General features: G+C 54.0%; 7 protein-coding genes across 7 annotated transcripts; 6 read left to right on the forward strand and 1 right to left on the reverse strand.

The window, feature by feature from the left end:
* Positions 1-506: 506 nt before the first annotated feature.
* FUS7-4 (putative aldehyde dehydrogenase FUS7) lies at positions 507-2,435 on the forward strand (the record flags this gene model as incomplete). The annotated part of the gene is made up of 9 exons (XM_036637492.1): positions 507-809; positions 866-1,025; positions 1,094-1,108; positions 1,168-1,225; positions 1,288-1,503; positions 1,566-1,626; positions 1,690-1,722; positions 1,788-2,097; positions 2,149-2,435. 9 exons carry the CDS (start codon positions 507-509, stop codon positions 2,433-2,435), a joined length of 1,443 nt encoding a protein of 480 aa, XP_036497195.1.
* A 997-nt stretch (positions 2,436-3,432) lies between these two features.
* CGCS363_v005644 ((S)-mandelate dehydrogenase) lies at positions 3,433-4,437 on the forward strand (the record flags this gene model as incomplete). The annotated part of the gene is made up of 2 exons (XM_036637493.1): positions 3,433-4,246; positions 4,301-4,437. The coding sequence occupies 2 exons, from the start codon at positions 3,433-3,435 to the stop codon at positions 4,435-4,437; spliced, it is 951 nt and encodes a 316-aa protein (XP_036498400.1).
* A 701-nt stretch (positions 4,438-5,138) lies between these two features.
* CGCS363_v005645 (Bifunctional solanapyrone synthase) lies at positions 5,139-6,673 on the forward strand (the record flags this gene model as incomplete). The annotated part of the gene is made up of 3 exons (XM_036637494.1): positions 5,139-5,153; positions 5,215-5,443; positions 5,502-6,673. The coding sequence occupies 3 exons, from the start codon at positions 5,139-5,141 to the stop codon at positions 6,671-6,673; spliced, it is 1,416 nt and encodes a 471-aa protein (XP_036498399.1).
* Positions 6,674-7,824: 1,151 nt separating this feature from the next.
* Positions 7,825-8,895, forward strand: CGCS363_v005646 (Sterol regulatory element-binding protein ECM22; the record flags this gene model as incomplete). The annotated part of the gene is made up of 2 exons (XM_036637495.1): positions 7,825-8,227; positions 8,303-8,895. The coding sequence occupies 2 exons, from the start codon at positions 7,825-7,827 to the stop codon at positions 8,893-8,895; spliced, it is 996 nt and encodes a 331-aa protein (XP_036498398.1).
* A 1,086-nt stretch (positions 8,896-9,981) lies between these two features.
* Positions 9,982-10,517, forward strand: CGCS363_v005647 (uncharacterized protein; the record flags this gene model as incomplete). The annotated part of the gene is made up of 2 exons (XM_036637496.1): positions 9,982-10,096; positions 10,174-10,517. The coding sequence occupies 2 exons, from the start codon at positions 9,982-9,984 to the stop codon at positions 10,515-10,517; spliced, it is 459 nt and encodes a 152-aa protein (XP_036497194.1).
* A 576-nt stretch (positions 10,518-11,093) lies between these two features.
* On the forward strand, positions 11,094-12,354 carry CGCS363_v005648 (uncharacterized protein; the record flags this gene model as incomplete). Its single annotated transcript, XM_036637497.1, has 2 exons — positions 11,094-11,761; positions 11,847-12,354. 2 exons carry the CDS (start codon positions 11,094-11,096, stop codon positions 12,352-12,354), a joined length of 1,176 nt encoding a protein of 391 aa, XP_036497193.1.
* A 4,536-nt stretch (positions 12,355-16,890) lies between these two features.
* CGCS363_v005649 (uncharacterized protein) lies at positions 16,891-17,190 on the reverse strand (the record flags this gene model as incomplete). The annotated part of the gene is made up of 1 exon (XM_036637498.1): positions 16,891-17,190. The coding sequence occupies one exon, from the start codon at positions 17,188-17,190 to the stop codon at positions 16,891-16,893; it is 300 nt and encodes a 99-aa protein (XP_036497192.1).
* Between the last annotated feature and the right edge of the window lie 704 nt (positions 17,191-17,894).

Here is a 17,894-nt window from a genome sequence, read left to right on the forward strand (position 1 = left end):
AACAAAGCTCCCCCGCATGATGCATCCACTCCCGGCTCCACTCCACCAAGATGACAGTGAAATATCGCTGTCATTCTTATTTTGACGCAGTCACTGTGAATTCTCAGGAGTAGGTTTGGGCAACGCTCGCCCTTGAGCCACGCTGTATTACTAGGTAGGTCACCAACAAGGACGACGACGAATCTCAAATCCTGAAACTCAAAGCGCGAAATGACGGTTACATGATGTAAAGACATCAACTGCCTAGGGTCCGGCAATGAGTACCCATTCTTTAGCTAGTTCCTCCACGGATATTCATAGACGGAAGGAAAATACATGAGATGATCTGGAAGACGGGAAATTGAAGCCGAGACAGGATGGGCGCTTTATCAGATTTCAGGATTGTGCATTCAATTTGAATTAAAAGTCTAGCCGGCCTGTGAACGTCACTTACAAGGTCACGAAAATACTCACTAGAAACAGCAGATTGTCGCAAACCATTCTACGTATCCCACAAGACCACCATCATGAACGGAACCGATTCAACCCTCTCATTTTTAACATTTTGTAACGTCATCGACGGGGCTTCAGCTACCACCACGGAAACTCGACATGGCATCAACCCGTCCACTCTTGAAGCTAACCCTGAAGTCCCAATCTCACAGCCTGAAGATGTAGATCGAGCAGTTAAGTCAGCGAGAAAGGCGTTTGGGACATGGCGTCTTGTGCCGGAAGAGGATCGCAGGAAGGCCGTGGCTGCATTCGCAGCTTCGCTTGGCGAGCACTTACAGGATTTCGCCACGATGCTTGTCAAGGAGCAGGGCAGACCTGTAAGATTGGCTAAAGCCTGTCTTCTGATAATCATTTGTTGACAAAATGCATTTAGATGTGGGGTGCGCAAATGGAGGTATCTGCTTCTGTTGATCGGCTTGCGGCTACGGCCAAGATTCCACTGCCAGAGACCGTGGTTGAAGACACCGAAAAACGTCAAATCGTAACCAGATATACGCCTTTAGGGGTCGTGTGTGCCATTGTGCCTTGGAACTGTATGTTGAACTCCACATGGGCTTCCCATGGAATAGGGTCGGGATTGCTAAAATAGATGATTGCCTAGTTCCCATCAATCTAGGTAAGCTCTTTTGACTCACTCGTTCAAAGACAAAAAATGGCTCACATTTGGTTTCATAGCCTGTACCAAGCTCGGAGCTGCCCTGGTAGCCGGTAATGCCATCATACTGAAGCCATCGTAGGTCACCCTTTTGAAAAGCTCGCACGCAATATTCATACAATCCACTAAACTTATTCAAGCCCTTTCACTCCTTACTGTGGTCTGAAGCTTTGCGAGCTCGCTCAGCGATTCTTCCCGCCTGGGGTAGTCCAATGCCTCAGTGGCGACGATAGGCTCGGTCCATGGCTGACAGCACATCCTGGCATTGACAAAATCAGTTTCACAGGCTCGTCTGAGACTGGTAGGAAGGTTATGGAAAGCTGCAGCAGAGGCTTGAAACGTGTCACTCTTGAGTTGTGAGTTCATACTGACCACTCATCCTGCAAAGCATTCTTCGGTGAACTCATACGACGCTTAGAGGCGGAAATGACGCTGCCATTGTTTTCCCAGACGTTGACGTCGCGTCGACCGCCACAGCAGTGAGTATTTCAAAGCCATCTGCTCTGATTCAACCAATAGTTAATGAAGCTAATCTCACTTAGATTGCCCAAACATGTCTCTTCAACACGTCTCAGGTGAGAGGGGGCATCCACTGATGATTGTTTGAGGTAGTGGTTTGTTTGTGCTAAGGGTCTTTTAGGTCTGCCTAACGATCAAACGTATTTATATTCATACGGATATCTACCCTCAGTTCCTCCAAGCTTTCCGAGCGGTGGTTGAATCCTTCAAGCCTAGTGACGGCTTTGCTGAAAGCGCTCTTCTGGGACCTATCCAAAACGAAACACAGTTCAAGAAGATCCAAAACATGGTATCGGAAGTGAGATCGGCAAACCTCAAGATATTCTCCGGTAACACATCACCTGCCACGACCGGCAAGGGGTATTTCATTGCCCCCGTCGTGGTGGACAACCCGCCTGATGATGCACCCGTGGTCACTCAAGAGCCTTTCGGTGAGTCTTTCGGTCCTCAAACGACACCCGATGTCATTCTAAGTTATGCAGGACCCATTATTCCGCTTCTCACCTGGTCGGACGAGGAAGATGTCATTCAGCGAGCCAATGACAGCAAGCTTGGTCTTGGGGCATCTGTGTGGACACTAGATCTTGACCACGGAGCGAAGGTAGCCAGACGTTTGGAGGCAGGAAGTGTTTGGATCAACAATCATATGGATCTCGGTTCCAGTGCACCGTTTGGAGGCCACAAAGAGTCTGGTTTCGGGGTCGAGGGGGGACTCGCGGGAATCATCGGTTACTGCAGCTCGCAGACACTCTATGTTCCCAAGAAATAGCCATACAAGTATGAAGTTAACCAATCAACACTATAAATGCCACATTCTTGCGCAGTAGCAATGTGTCGAAACCGTAGTTTCAGGTCTATTCTCACCCGACCATTTCTTATTGCAATAGTGAAGTAGTATTTACAGGATTTGCATAAATGTGCGGTAGGCGTCTCAAATCGGTGTATGGGCATGTTGCCGGAAAATACAACCGAGGCTTGGTAAGCTCGTGCTTCCCACCCCACCTTGCATCATTTGCAGTATCTGCACATATTGTATGCGATAACAACAAGCGGTATTGAGTAATCAAATTCGACGATTGCTGTTATCTAAACAGTTCGTTGACACAGTCGCCATCGCCTGGTCTTCACCTCACCTCGTCCAGGCAGTCAAGATGTTGTCAATCGACGAGGTAGCAACGCATAATTCTAGGAACTCATGTTGGATCGTTGTTTCTGGTCACGTCTACGACGTGACGGACTTCTTGGATGACCATCCAGGAGGGGCCGGTGTGATTCTGCGCTATGCAGGGAAGGTATGTGTGTTGAACGAAGAGATGACAGCTTGTTGACCAAGTTCAAGGATGCAACTGAAGAATATGAGCCGATACATGCTGAAGGCACGATTGAGACGCATCTACCAAGAGGTTATCTACGTTCTTCACTCATTGGCTTATGAGAAACTGCGGGCTGATCCATTACCAGATAAGAGGCTTGGTCCTGTTATTCAGTCACCGAGTGCTGAAAAGAAGAGGTCCCAGTATCCCGACCGAAGTCAAAGCAAAGCAACGGAAGGCTCAGCAACGGTGCTCCCACTTTCAGCTTGCCAATCTCTCTCTGACATTGCCCAAGCTGCCGCTCTCACTCTTACGCCCAAAGCAAAAGCGTACTACACCAGTGGCGCTGAATCGCATACTTCCTTACTCCGTAACCAATCGGATTGGTCTCTCGTCTCTTTCCGACCTCGCGTTCTTCGTAATGTTTCAAAGGTCTCAATGACTTGTCGAATTATGGGTTTACAGAGTAGTCTGCCTATCTTTATAGCTCCCGCCGCCGCAGCCCGCTTAGGTCACGTCGATGGCGAGAAGTGTTTGGCCCGAGGAGCAGCACGTATGGGAATCCCACAATGCGTTAGCACGTATTCATCCGTGGCACCAAAAGACTTGACGGAGTGCTTTCAAGCGGAGACGGCCGGTCGCGGCGGCGGGATGGTGTTCCAGCTCTATGTGCCCAAGGTGAAAAAAGACGCCGAAGGACTCATATTGAAGGCAAGAGAACTCGGTTTCGACGCTTTGGCTGTTACGGTTGATGCCCCGGTAATCGGGAAGCGGGATGTGGATGATCGCTTTAAGGCCTTGCTGGACTACGAGGCAGGCGTCGCCGTACAGGACAGCACGACACACCCTCCATTCCCAGGAGAAGAGGCAGAAACACTCCGTGGCCACCACTGCTCTTCCTTTGAGTGGAGTGACATTCCTTGGATTCGAGGGCTCTGGGGCGACCAACCGATCATCTTGAAAGGCATCCAAACGTGGGAAGATGCGCTCGAGGCGACGAAGTATGGAGTTGATGGTATTTACCTGAGCAACCACGGTGGGAGGCAGCTCGACCACGCACCGAGCTCTGTCAGAGTTCTGCGTGATATTCGACTTCGTTGTCCCGAGGTGTTCAAATCCTTCGACATCTACGTCGACGGTGGTGTAATGAGAGGCACGGATGTAGTCAAGGCCCTCTGCTTGGGTGCACGAGCGGTGGGTATCGGGCGCGGGTTCATGTACGCGCTCAGTGCCTATGGTACAGAAGGCGTGCTCAAGGCGATATCAAGTGAGTCACACGTTAGCGAGCCAGACGGAACAGATTGCTGACTTGTTGTCTTAGTCTTGAGCGACGAGATACAGACCACCATGAGACTGCTGGGAGTAACTGATCTCCAGCAATTAAACGAGAGCTACATAGACCTCAACGACTTGGAGTCTTCGACTGGGAGACACCAGAGGGTTCTGTCCAAAATCTAGCCAAGCATCGTATGGTGCAGCGTCCGTTATTTTATCATGGCTTTTTTCTCTTTCGGGGGGTGACTAGGTGTTAATGTTTGAAGTTCTTTATGTATCACTTCAGGAAAATATCCAACTTTCGTATGTCGATCAGTTGCCCCATCGTCCACGGAGACCCGCACATCTACACCGCACATCGGCAGCAGCTCTGGGGCTGAAGGATCGTAAAGAGGCATACAAGGGTAGAGATTTCAATTGCCCGGGGAGGGTACCCGAGTTCGATAGGTTAGATGCTGATCATCAACTATTTGGCTCAATTTATGAGTGGAACCGCAGAATGCCAGCTGGAATTGTCCATGTTTAGCCAGCCTGCCCGCACAGCACTCTGCCGTGTAACCTTGCACCAACACCTGCAGGCTGGGCACCGCAAAGTCCCCATACACATGCGTCTACTTTGATGTTACTTGATGTCAGCATCAGATATTAGCGGAGTTAGTGCGTCTGGGCGACAACCAAAAGACCCGCGCAGGATAAGGATAAGCCCCGCGATTTGCGCGTATTTGTCTCTGCATCTTACCATTCAACATACGTATTACCAAACTCCCAAGCACGACTCTCTGACTATCCTGCAACTCTATTTCATATCAACCATCATAGTTCTGAGATTGGCCTCGAGCACTGTACTGTCAATGGCGTTCATTACATGTGCAACGAACCATGCCATGCTAACCTCGTATGTGAGTACGAACGACATCTTGTTTCCTTCACATCCTCTTCTACTAACACCTCGGGTTGTAGGGTGATGCTCTTGAGTCCGCTGGGCTGAAGGTCCTCCGGCAAGGTACAGCGGCTTATAAAGCTCGTGATGAGTCCTACTTCTCTGTTTCAGCCCAGCTGAGCCCTGGTTTCATCGTCCAACCATCATCAGCCGCAGAGATCTCTCTGACGGTCACGAAGTTGAAGTCAATGGGCTGTAACTGGGCTATCCGCGGCGGTGGTCATGCAACATGGGCTGGGGCCTCCAACAGTAGGTTGAATTCTTCCGGCCAGTTCTCGAGTATGACACAAATTTGCTGATTGTCAAGTTGCCGATGGTGTCACCATTGATATGGGCCTAATCAAGGAGGTACAATACTCACCAGATCTGAAGATTGCGAGTATTGGTGCCGGTGCTCTCTGGCGCGACGTCTACTCCTCGCTTGAGCCATACGGTGTGACGGCTCCAGGAGGTCGCACCTCAACCGTCGGAGTTGCCGGTTTCCTCACCGGTGGCGGCAACAACTTCTTCAGCGCCGATGTCGGTCTTGGCTGCGACAATGTCGTCAATTTCGAAGTCGTCCTGGCCAGCGGCAAGATTGTCAACGCCAACAGGGAGACCAACTCTGATCTGCACAAGGCCCTCAAAGGAGGATCGAATAACTTTGGCATAGTCACCCGCATCGACATGCAGACTGTTGATGTTGTAGAGATCTGGGGCGGTCAGATTGTTTACCCTCTCAGCACGACAGAGCAACACATTGCCGCCTATGTGAAGTGGGTTGACAACATTCCCAACTACACCAAGGGCTCGGCTGTCACATTCTGGGCTTACTCACCATCAGCCGGCACCGTCGTGTCAACTGCTGTCCATGATACCGCAAACGCTGAGTGGGCCCCAGCTTACGACGATTTCCGGAACATCCAACCTCAAACCATGAATACGCTCCGCCACGATAGTCACCTGAATATGACGGTCGAACTCGAGGAACCGACTGGGTACCGCCAGGTCTGGTTGACTTTGACGGGAAAGAACGATGCACGTTTCATACGCCGTGCTGTCGAAGGCCAAAGCAAATTCATCGAGAGCTGGAAGAACACCCAAGACGCTGATTTTCTAAACTACATTACCTTCCAAGCCATGCCAGCTTTGCTCTTCCGTCACTCGGTCGAGAAAGGCGGTAATGCCATCGGTATGGATCGCGAGAAGTGCAACGCAATTCTCTTCCAGATGCAGCACATGGTTCGCTCTGCAGACGCTGAGAAAGAGGCCCGTCGGCAACTTGTCGCTTTGCGGAAAGAGCTGAAGGACTACAGTGTCGCAGAAGGTATCGATGTGGAGTGGGAGTACCTGGGATACGCGGACAGTAACCAAGATCCGCTGAGCACTTATGGCCCTGAGAATGTCAAGTTGCTCAAGGAAGTTGCGGCTAAGTACGACCCAGAGCAGGTGTTTCAGAAGAGAGTTCCTGGAGGCTTCAAAATCTCCAAGGTTGCGTGAGTTTCATTCGCAACATGGATGGCCAACGTAGCCGCGTGGTAGCTCAGCGCGGTGGAATGTCTGAATTCGGTCCAAGTAGCCGCCTTCCCAATGAATCAGGATACGCAAATCATATTTCACATTCGCACATTTGGTTAAAAAGCGATGCACTCGGCTCGCTCGCTCGGCGAGACTATTCGGGCCACTCGGCGGGGTTGTTCAAGTCACGCATCATTGGGTTTTTGAAAATGGCCGATTGCCGCACCAAATCCATCGCACCAAGCTTAAAGTCTTGTCTTCTCTTGGATAAGTGACGGGACACTTACTCTCTATTCACGAAACATAACGCATCAAGACCTCAAAGGTATCTCGGAGTTTCCGATCCAATATTGTTGACTTACAAGCGAAGTTGAACCACTCTTATTCCAGATTGAGCTTAGCGTCCGAAGCGCAAGTCACGAACCGAACGATACGAGCGCTCCGAACGGTGCGGAGTAACTAGACCCTCCCGTCTATTTACGGATCGCCGCCCGTGGATTCCGCGTCGTGCCCACGACCCATCAGCGCCCTTCAAAAAAAGTGCGACGTTAACTCCCTCTCAATCAAACATCAAGGCTGCTACTGGTGATGCACTCGGTTGTCTGTGCCGGCATTTGAAAGCACGGAGGATCGCAGCCCCGAGATCGATCCGCTGTCCCGGGTCAGTACCGACAGCCAATGCGAATACTTTGAAACTTTGAAACCCTTGCGACGCACGAGTCCGATTTGGTGCTGCTCCCACCCCGGGCGAATGATCGGGGGCCAAACCCGCCAGCGGCATGGAGATCATCGCGGATAGCAGCAATTTGAAGATTTCAAAGAGGCCGCACCGCAAGTCCAAGCTGGGTTGTAAGACATGCAAGCAGCGGAAGATAAAGGTTCGTCCCAACTCAGTTTTGTGTACATCCCTGTGGCTCTGCCTCTGGTCCCCTATTCTCTCCGAAAACACCTGGTCCTCTCGTACAGATCGACAGCTCAGTCTATAACAATATGCATATAGCACTAGCATACTGACCTGTCACACTATCCAGTGCGATGAGCTGAAGCCAGCATGTCAGAACTGCGTTAGGCATCTGGTAACATGCGACTTCCTAAAGAGCCATCCAATATCATCGCCTTTTCCAGCATTTGGCATGCACATTTCGCTACAGCAGAATGCATCGTCGCCAATACCATTACCACCGCAGTTGTTGGACCCTCCGGTGGACCAAGACCTCAACTTCGTGGACCTGGAGCTGATACACAACTACACCACTGCTGTCTACATGACATTGTCGACGGATCCGCTGGTACGCCAAATGTGGAGGGTGTCTGTGGTCCGGCTGGCTCTCAAATGTGACTACGTGATGCGAACACTGCTGTCCATATCGGCGTTACACCTGGCCCATCAACGGCCAGAACGCAAGGAGGCACTTGTGGCTAGAGCGTTGTTGTACCATCGTCTTGCAAGTCGTGAAGCAATGGGGCTGATGAGCAGCTTGGATGAAAGGAACGCTGAGAACCTGTTTCTCTTCTCTCTGTTGACAATATTCTTCGGTGAGCCGAGTTTCTATATAGCCTGCTAAAATGCAGGTAGAAGAGTCAAAAGCTGACCTCAGAATTATTTTCCAGCTCTGGCATCTGGGCGCTACCTTAAAGAATCAGCCGTCGTCTGGGAATCCGCTTTTCCAGACTGGACTTTCCTACTCTCGGGTGCATGTTCGCTCATAAAACTCTTGAACGCGAGGATATACGACGGACCTCTGCTACCTATCATTCGGTACGCGACGGAAAGGTTCTTCACGGCCCGAGACGAGACTTCGGCACACCCAGAGAATCTCGAAAATCTCAGGAAGCTCATTGGCAGCAATTGTCGGGACGAGAACCTATTAGATATCTACAACTACGCCATCGACGAGTTACGACACCCTCTCTCGCTCGCGCTGAACGGTGGCGGCCATGGCATGGATATTATGGACATGTTCATCTGGAAGTACTTTGTCGCGGAGGATTTTCTGCCCTTGCTGAAGACACCTGAGACGAACCAGGAGGCCGTTGTTATTTATGCTCACTTTTGCATTGTCTTGGGCAAACTCGAGAGCCAGTGGTGGTTGCAAGGATGGGCAAAGCATCTGATATCTCAGGCCTGGGCGTTGCTTGACGAGAGGTACAAGCCCTGGATACAGTGGCCGATGGAGGAGTTAGGGTGGGTGCCACCACAATAGTGTATTTTTGACGTACTATAGAGCTTATTTCAAAGCACATTGATGGAGCACTCCCCGGTCCTTACGTCAGGTATGACACCGAAGCAATCTCCGCGAACTCTTCCATTTGGGGACGGCTGAGGGGAGCGTTTTGACCTAAATAGGGAAGTACTGCTGTGTTTTTTTGTTTTTTTTCCAGCCATATTTCAACAGTTCAGATAGGAAAAACCAAACGCCTACAGGCCACAAGACAATCCCGTCCGATTTCCCCCCGGATTCCCCTAAAACCGGGGCCGTCCCGGCCTTCAGCAACCAGAACATCGGCGCCGGTGCCGGTCTCCACCAGGCCGTCACAGGCTGCCCGCCATTCTCCACTTCCCGTCAAGCACGGACCCACTCTGGCAGCGGGATGACGTCGCAACCCGCAATCGAGATCCTGACCAGCTTTTTGGGTGTCACCTTCGCCCGCCCTTCATCCCACGTGTCGAAGCGCATCACTCGCAGCCTTGGTCGCATCAACCCAAGCCCAACGGTCATCTTTTGGGCAGTAGCGAAAGATCCACCAGTCGATAGCCAAGCCTTGCAAAAGTTTCAAGCGACATCCTAGACTCTCGAGATCACCTTTTGGTCATGATTGGACTCTGGAACCACCCTGCGTGGCGTGAGAGAGGTCGTTGATGTGGCTGCCAACTTCCAGGATTTGATGTCACCGCACCGATGATGTCTGTGCAGGGGTCAGCTCTGAGTCTCGACTGGGATCCTCCCCGGTTGCCTGACTGCGCGGCCAGCCTATGGCATCCCGCAGCGAAGCCTCCATCACGGCCGTTATGACGTATCCACGGGCATCATCAGCCACACGCACGCACGCACGCGTTGGCGAGGAGGGATGGCGAGTGACGACTCTGACGAAGTGTGTGCGCGTGTGCCTGTGTGTGTCTGGGCCTGGGAGAGGGGTTTATATCAGGCCAGAGCTCTTTCGTGGTTCCTCGTCCGTTTGAGGTGTTCATCTTGTTGATCCATTCTAGACTTCAGTCGATTTCTCAGTTGAAATTCACAAACGAATAATATCACATTTCCACCGAATCTCAATATCAAAAACCAGACAACATGGAGTGGGCAAAGCAGACGTACAACCAGCAGTACGAGAGATGGGTCCCTTGGCTCGAGGACTTCTACCTGCGATGGTTTACCAAGGACAACAAGGCTAGCTACACTACAAAGGGTAATCACCATTCTATGTCACCCCGTTCTTCTTAGAAACAAACCGTAGTGGCACATCGCTAACTCGTGAACTTCCAGACACCCTCGACAAGACCAAGGTGACCGGCGTCGAACAAGTCGACACCCTCCAAGACGGCGTCCACAACCTCGCAGCCGGCCAGGTCGGCCAAGGTGGCCTCCTCCAGCCCGTCGGCGACCTTGCCTCCAAGGAGGGCATCAACCGCGCCGAGCGCCAAGGCAAGGACGACGAGGGCGGCTACGTCCCGACCGCCGTCCCGGGCTCCAGCGCCGTCAACACCGCCGCCGGTGGCATCGCCGACGGCGGCAAGGCCGTCGCCGGCACGGCTACTGATGGCGTCAAGGGCGCTGGCAGCTACGTCGGCGGCCTCTTTGGCGGCGGCAAGAAGCAGGAGCAGAAGTAAACCAGCTCGACTTCGCCGTGCCGCAAGCAATTTGCAGTATGATGATCGAGGTTGGGATGAAGGGATAGCAGGCGTTTGTTTCATCTGTCAGGACTGTCAAATAGCATCTTTTTAGTCACGATAATACCCGCTCAGTCAAATGAATTGATTTTCATAAAACCCCCCTTTTATTTTCGATCCTGACCTGGTGACAACCCCGAACGCGTTTCGTATGGGAAAGCAAACATCAAGCCCAGATTCGGATGTGGCGTCCGCGGTCCGAATTGTTTGTTGGACCTACCTCTCTTCCCATGCCCCGGTCGAAAGGGGGTTCCTGTCTGTGGTGGGCGCGGGTCGATCGCTCTCTTCGCCGTTTGCTTGCCCGCAGTTCTGGTTGGGCGGATGCGAATGCCCTGTTCCTGTTGCGTTTGCTGGGCTGGCACGGGCGCGCCGCGAGCCCGCTTCGCTTTTAAGAGTCGTTTGGTTTCCCTTCTTTTTTTCTTTCGCACCTGTTTTCCTGTCCGGTGTGCGCGCGGTGTGTTCGCTGTCTGGTGTCTGCGTTGGTTTGTTGGCGACCTGGACTGTTTTTTTACCGACATGAGTGACGAAAGAGAACGGGCCGGTCGGCTCGGCGTGCGGACCTTGACCAGGAAGACGGTTCGTTTGGTACGGAAACTGACGGGCAGGACGGATCCTGGCAAGAAGGGTCGTGGTTCGGTTGACACTGAGGTTTGGAGGGCCAGAGAGCAGCCGAGGCTCCTCGCTGGGAGTGACTCTTGGTTCACGCTGGCTTCGCCTACCGTCTGCGACGCTTCTTTCGGGGACTTCTGGATCGACGGCAAACGAAGCCACGATATACGAGCGCCTGAACATGGTCAGATTCAAAGCGGACTGTTTGGAAAGCTTCCTAGAGAGATACGGGAGATGGTCTACCAGGAGCTCTGGCGCGATGCCGGGATGAGCCAGCACATTATACGCACCGAGGCCGGGTATGCTCACACCCGCTGCTTGCTCCACCGGCCCGGAGATCCGGAAGAGAAGCACGAGGGTGGTGAGCCCTGGGAGTCGATGTGGATGGTACCGGATGCCCGGGGAACGGTCCCTCTGTGGTACAAGCGGGAGATGTCGACATGGTGCGATCACTGGAAGTGCGAGGAGGCCAGAGAAGAGAACGAGATATGGAAAGATATCGCGAAGGGGTGTCGTTGCGTCAAGGTCGACACCTGGACACCTTTCCTGCCGATGATGTTGACGTGCAAGCGGATGTAAGTGATCCATGGCCCAGACCTCCATCGTATCTTGGTGATGGCAGCCATCCGACATGCTTCAATGTCTAACGAGCTCGAACAGGTATCACGAATGCGCAAGCTCAATCTACAAATCCCTCACATTCACAATAACCGACATCGCCCTCGCCACAGACATCATCAGAGCTCGAAACCTCTTTGGCACACGGCACCGAAGCCCCGCCCATCCCTTCCGCCGCATCAACCTCTCCTTCCGGCGGCACATCTACGAAGGCAGGACCTTTGAGCAATGGGTCGAATCCTGGAGCAAGATCCTCCGCCTACTCGACACGCCAGATCTGAAGTCGGTACACCTCTGGCTAGACAGCGACGTCTTCTACGAGCGGCAGTGGCTCTCCGTGACGTCCAACGTCCTCCGCCGGATCCCGGAGGCGCTGACCCACAAAGCCGCCGTCAGCCTCCCGCCGGACGGGCACCGGGACCGGGTGGTGGGGGCCGCGTGGCTGAGCGACCTGGAGCAGATACCGCTGGCTCCCTCGCGGGGCACCACACTCGCGGAGGAGGCGGAGGAGGAGGCGAAGTGTTTCGGGGTGAGACGGCTGCGGACGTGAAGCTTGCGGGGTTGGACGAGTCTGGAACCCGGGCGGGAACTAAGAAGAGCATGTGAGGGGCATGTGATATCGGGCCCGATAGGTTGGGAGAGCTTTGCTTCAAGGTTGCGATGGGACGACGGGGCACCCGTCGATGCCGGGGCGAAGCGCGCGAAGGGCCTAGAATTTTGGGGGTCTGGAGCCAATGGAGTTGTTCACTCGCCAACCTTGCTGACTGCGATGATCCTGTCACGAAGCCTCTGAGATCTCTCCCCCCATCTCGAAATCCTGCGCACGCTCACAGCCGGCGGAGGGATCCTGGTTGGACGGCCGCACACCACCCTCGGCAAACATGTATTTGACATGGCACGATCTTCAGACGCCTTTCTCGCGTGGCGGCGGAGAGAGCGAAAGTCACGGGAGGAAGCTTTGCTGTGCCTGGCATGAGTGTCTGTCCATCAAGCTTCTCCGGCTGCACGTAAGCTTAACATCAACCACGTAACGCCGTCGCTGGGCCATCGAGGTGCCGCATCGCCGCATCGGCTCCGGTGCGTCTTCGGTCTTTCTAGCCGTCGTCAGCCTGCGGAGCTTACGATTTGCGCCCTGCTGGCGTGAGCTGAACCTTGGAAAAGCATGTAAAGTAACGGCGGGGAATTACTCGGGCGCGCGCGCGCCCACCGGATGACTGTTCGCGAGTATCAATCATCCTTTCTTGGCTTGCGGTTCAGTTGATTGTGGTTTCTTGTTCCGGTATCCGTAATGTCGTGACAACGGAAGCCGGCGGGAATGCGTTGTGTCGTGCTCATCATGCGAGAGTCATGTTGCTACCGGATACCGCGGCCCAAAGTCTAAACATTGTGTCTTCTATTAGAGTACGGGACATGGGTGTTTAGGAGTAATTCCTCCGGAGATGACGGCTTTTTGGTAAATTGAAGCAATCGTGAAGACAAACGTCCGGATCGACATGGAAGCAATCAATTGATAGATTGGTAGACTGGCAACTCACCAAGAATGAAGGGGCCCCGGCCGCCGGAGCGCAACTCAAAGGATATGTGATGAACAAGGGGCTTCCGGAGGTTCCCTTCCAGAGAGCCCACAAACGCCCGCCGAGTCTGAAGCCCGGCCGAAACGGGACCAGATGGGGCCACTTTCGACGGGACCTGAATAATCCCCGCTGTCACCTCCACGCTGCAAGCATCGTGCCATTTCTTTCTCCCCGTGTCTCATTCCAAACTATTCCATGATCCATCGTCACTTTTCGAAAAGATACACCCGACTCAAAAACTGCCTCAAGCATGCCGGGGAAGAGCGAAGCTTGACTTGTTCGGCTCACGGCCGAGAGAGGAGGGGACGAGAAAACGGGGGCTCCATGCACGACCACGCCCAGCGTAGCGGATCCCCCAACCCGGAGGGCCCCAGGTGTCGCCGGAGTGGGACACGATATGGGTGACGAGATCGGAATCTAGATAGCTCATCGGCGGTTCTGCTCGTTATTTCGCGCGAGTCCCGGAAGTTTGCGAAAGAGAGGCTCTGCCGGGGGCTCGGGAGATGGTCTTGTTACGGTCTTTCTAGCGCTGCATATCGTACGTCTCCTTAATTCTCTAGCTTCGCAGCGCCAAACGGAGGGGCGCCGCCGGTTTTGGAGCTTGCATTAGAAAGCCCTCGAAAGTCCCATGTCCGTCTGCCGACTTTCTTAGTCTTTGCACCTCCAGAAATCAAGTTTTCCCATGTTCTGGAATAGCGAAGGGGGGGAAATCGGGGTTAGCCTCTGCTGCGGGTGATGGGTTGTTTCGGGCGGTGTGCAGGCATCGATTGTGGCCTAGTCGACCCGAATCGGGACGGTGCCGAAGAAGACCAAGGCTTTTGCGGTGTTTTTGTGTCTGGGTGCAGCAGGCTTGCTTGCGCCCTTCATCGAGGAAAACATTGCGAAGAAACAGAAAGCGAAGCTATTCGCACTTTTCTGGGGCCAAAGTGGGGTCAGAGTTGTGTGCGTGCTTTGACAGATGTAACGCTGGCACAGGCCGAGCCCATCCTCGACCGCGCTTCATGTCGGGGGCCCGATGGTACCTCGCCATCGCCCTATCTACAATCAGATAGGGCCGCCGAGGATCGAGAACATCTTCACTGCAAAAAGCCTGCTTTTTGGTGATGCATGGCCATGACTACGACTCGCCTCTGTTGGCGGCTACTCTACATTCAACTACATTCCGTCGCATACCACACTGCTTGGCCCATGCTCCTGGTCTTACTCACCTTGAGTTAAGCATACCTTGTCGGCCACTAGCTCACATGAGCTCTTTCGTCTCCGGGGAGGGGGAGGGGGCTGGCTGGGTTAGGTTGGTTTGGTGTAAGTGAGAAGCGTAAAGAAGCTGCCGGATGCGGAAGCAGTTTTGCCCACGTCTCCCACGCGAGGATGGGCGGGCGTGGCTAAACCGCATCGCACTAGCGATGTCCGGGTCCGAGATGCTGGATCCCCCCAAGGTAATACGAACAGGGTAGTAGTAGAAAGCTACCGGCGCGGCGGCGGTCCTATCGCCGCAATGTTTCTTTCGACCCGGGATGTTCATGAGGGTGATGGGTTCGGCGAGTCGGCGAGTAAGCGACCTACATGGAGAACTTCTCGCCGGAGAAGGAGACGCCAGCTCCGGGGTTGAGAGAGGCGAGGAGGTTCTCGCTCGCGGCCCCTGCGGAACGAAAACCACCCAAGCGCCATCACCAGTCAGCCCCTAGTCTTGGTGGTTTTCCTCTGACACTGACATGGCACGGCCCAGAGCTGTTTCGCAGGGGCGACTCGAGAGAAGGGAAGAGGGAGGGGGGTTCCCGCACGGAATGCGTCAAAATGAGTGTGCGGGTTCTGCAACGAACTCCTTTGGTCTGACTAAAGAAAAAAGGACAAGGCTGGCGCAATGCGAAGTGATCGACCCGTTCGCATTGTCTGACAGATCTGTAGTCGAAACCCGTCTTCCCAAGCGCCCACCGTCGCAAAGACTGAGAGCCGCCGTGCCTTCGCGCCGGGTTTACGGGGCATGTCCAACACGCACACACTCTCATGCTACCCGGGTGGCTGGCAAAAAGACGAACAGACAGAGTTGTGGAGGTGGTGCTGTCAAAGTCGCGGATCTGGATCGCTGGTGCGGAAGACCAGGAACAAGTTTCTAGATTGAAGGGGGGAGGGACAATTTGGCGCCCTCGTACCGGATGGGCCGTTGGACATTGCGACAATTTCTGAACAGACGCGAGATAGAGTGCGGGCGACGCGGGCTTGACTCGGGTCTCGTCATTCAACATCAGGAGCTTACGTACAATGTGTCCGTACGGCATACATACACACGATTTCCAAAGAAACTCCACGGCACCTCTTCTCAATCTCACGATGGCTTGCGCAATGTATCCGCGACAGCGAGCGATGAGCCGAGTGCGGGGGAGCGGTATCCCTGCGAGGCGGATTTGAGATAACCAAAATTCCAACTGTGGCCTCGCTCGCGCCGCACGGAGATGCGACGGAGGAGCGAATACGGTGACGGTCGGTCGGTTGGCGCCGAGGGCAGCAGGCTTTGTTGCTTTCGTTTTTGCCGCGCCGCTGGAAGCTTGGCCTTTTTGCTCTTTCGCGCTGCGCTGCTTGTCTATATCGCGCATGTTATAGAGTCCAACAAGGTGAGCCAGCGTTTGCCAGGTCCGGGGTCTCTTCATTTTGTGAACATGGAACAGGGCAACAGGGCGATAACGAGGTGGCATTATAGCCCCCTTGACGATGTCATGACGTGCCGCCTACCACCTTCTGCCTTTACCGTTTCCTTTCACGATATGGATACCGCAATTGCGGTGCCGGGGCGGGGTTCGTTGAGTTGAGTGATTGAGTGCTTTTCTGCATGAGATCGGCCTGGTCGCATCGTGAGGTACAGTCGCATCCGGAGAAGGACCTGCGACGCGCCATGGAAGTGAAAGGCAGAGAGACACAGCTGATTGAGAGTTTGGCCGCCAAGGCCCCGCCATGTTTCTTTCTCCCCTTCATGATGGGGATGTGACGGCCGACTGGGATCATTCTGATGGAGCAGAGAGAAAACGTACATGATGGAACCGACCCCGCTAACGTGCTTCTCTGGGGTGCTTCTACGCATGATCTGATTTGGTGGCCTTTTTCTTCCGCGCCGCAACGCCGCCATGTAGCTAACCTGCCTAGCCGTATGTACTCCAGATGGGAAGGATTGTTCTCAAGCTGCAAGCAGACCGGGTAGAGACTGCGAAAAGGGAGGCGCCAGCAGGCTGGCAGCAGGCTGGAAACTCTCTTTTTGGAAGAATATATTGATTACTGCAGCGACAACGCCGCGATTGAGCCTGGTAATCATGTAATCCGCATCTTGGAGGGCTTTTGCCCGGCACTTGGACATGCCGCTGCTAGTGTACATCCTTAGCTCGACCGCGCGGGGGACGACGATGAGGATGAGGTTGGACATCAGCAGCTGCATTCGTGCGGTCTTTTCTTCCATGCCTCGCGCAAGCTCCGGCGAGAAGAGATGGGAAAAAACATGGGATAGTCTGAATCTGCCGACTTAGACTTCAGGTCCAGACTTGGCTCTCTACGTCGACAAGCGGTCTGACGGGCAAACTCTGTGCTCTTACATCGTGCCTTTCAATGCTGCCAATCCAAACGCCGCCGCCAAACCCCCCGCGCGCGCAAAAACCCGTTCTTGGCAAAGCTCCCCCGTCAAAGTGCCATCGGAGCAATAAGGGCGCCCATCCTTGACCAGCTGGGATGACGAGCGAGCCCACATGGAACGATTGGACCGCCTCTATCGCAACGTCGTGCGTGCTTTGGGTAGACTGGCCTCTGGGGATTTGTTTGCCGCGCCGAGACATGCTGCAGCCTCTTCAGCCCTCGGGCCTCGTGGCAGCATCTCGCAGGAGGAGGAGGAGCAAGAAGGCTTCTGCTGGGGGAAGGGGGCGAATGCGACGTCGGGGTAGGTACTTACACCGCGCTGCTGCAAGTCGAGGGCATATAGGTCTGCTGTCGTGGCGGGCGCTCGACATGGTTTCGTCTACGAGATTCACCCGTCAGGCTGAGATGAAAGTCTGTAGCTATTGAATCAATGACGTGATGGAGGAGGAAATGGAAATTGCAAAAGTCAATGGTTTTCCGGAACGCCGCGCTGCGAGATTGCTCGGCCGCCGGACATTCGATAGACACGGCGCCGAGTCGACCCGGCGTCGGGTTAGTAACATCAAACGGAGGAGCTTGGGAGCTTGGGGAGTGACAGAGCTGTAGCTCTCCTAGCTCAGGTAGCTCTCGTCTTCTTTGTTCGTCGTCGTCGATACCGGCGACCTGCCAAGCTGCGAAGGACGAAAAGGCATGCAACCCCAAGAATGCCCGCCTCGCTAGCGCGGGACGACGACGATGCAGCGCCCTGTCCTATCGCATCTTCCTGCCACCCTGCGTGGGCAGAGATTCTCTCTGTCTCCGCGGACCAGTCAGACGTCGCCTGAAAATAAGGTCGACTGGGTAGGTGGTGCTGCGACCTTGGGATTGGATACGGTACCCTTTCCGGCATGTAGCGACCTTTGTG

The sequence above is a fragment of the Colletotrichum siamense genome (assembly GCF_013390195.1).
Source record: "Colletotrichum siamense strain Cg363 chromosome Unknown KSG_Cg363_contig03, whole genome shotgun sequence".
In the NCBI taxonomy this organism is placed as follows: Eukaryota; Fungi; Ascomycota; class Sordariomycetes; order Glomerellales; family Glomerellaceae; genus Colletotrichum; species Colletotrichum siamense.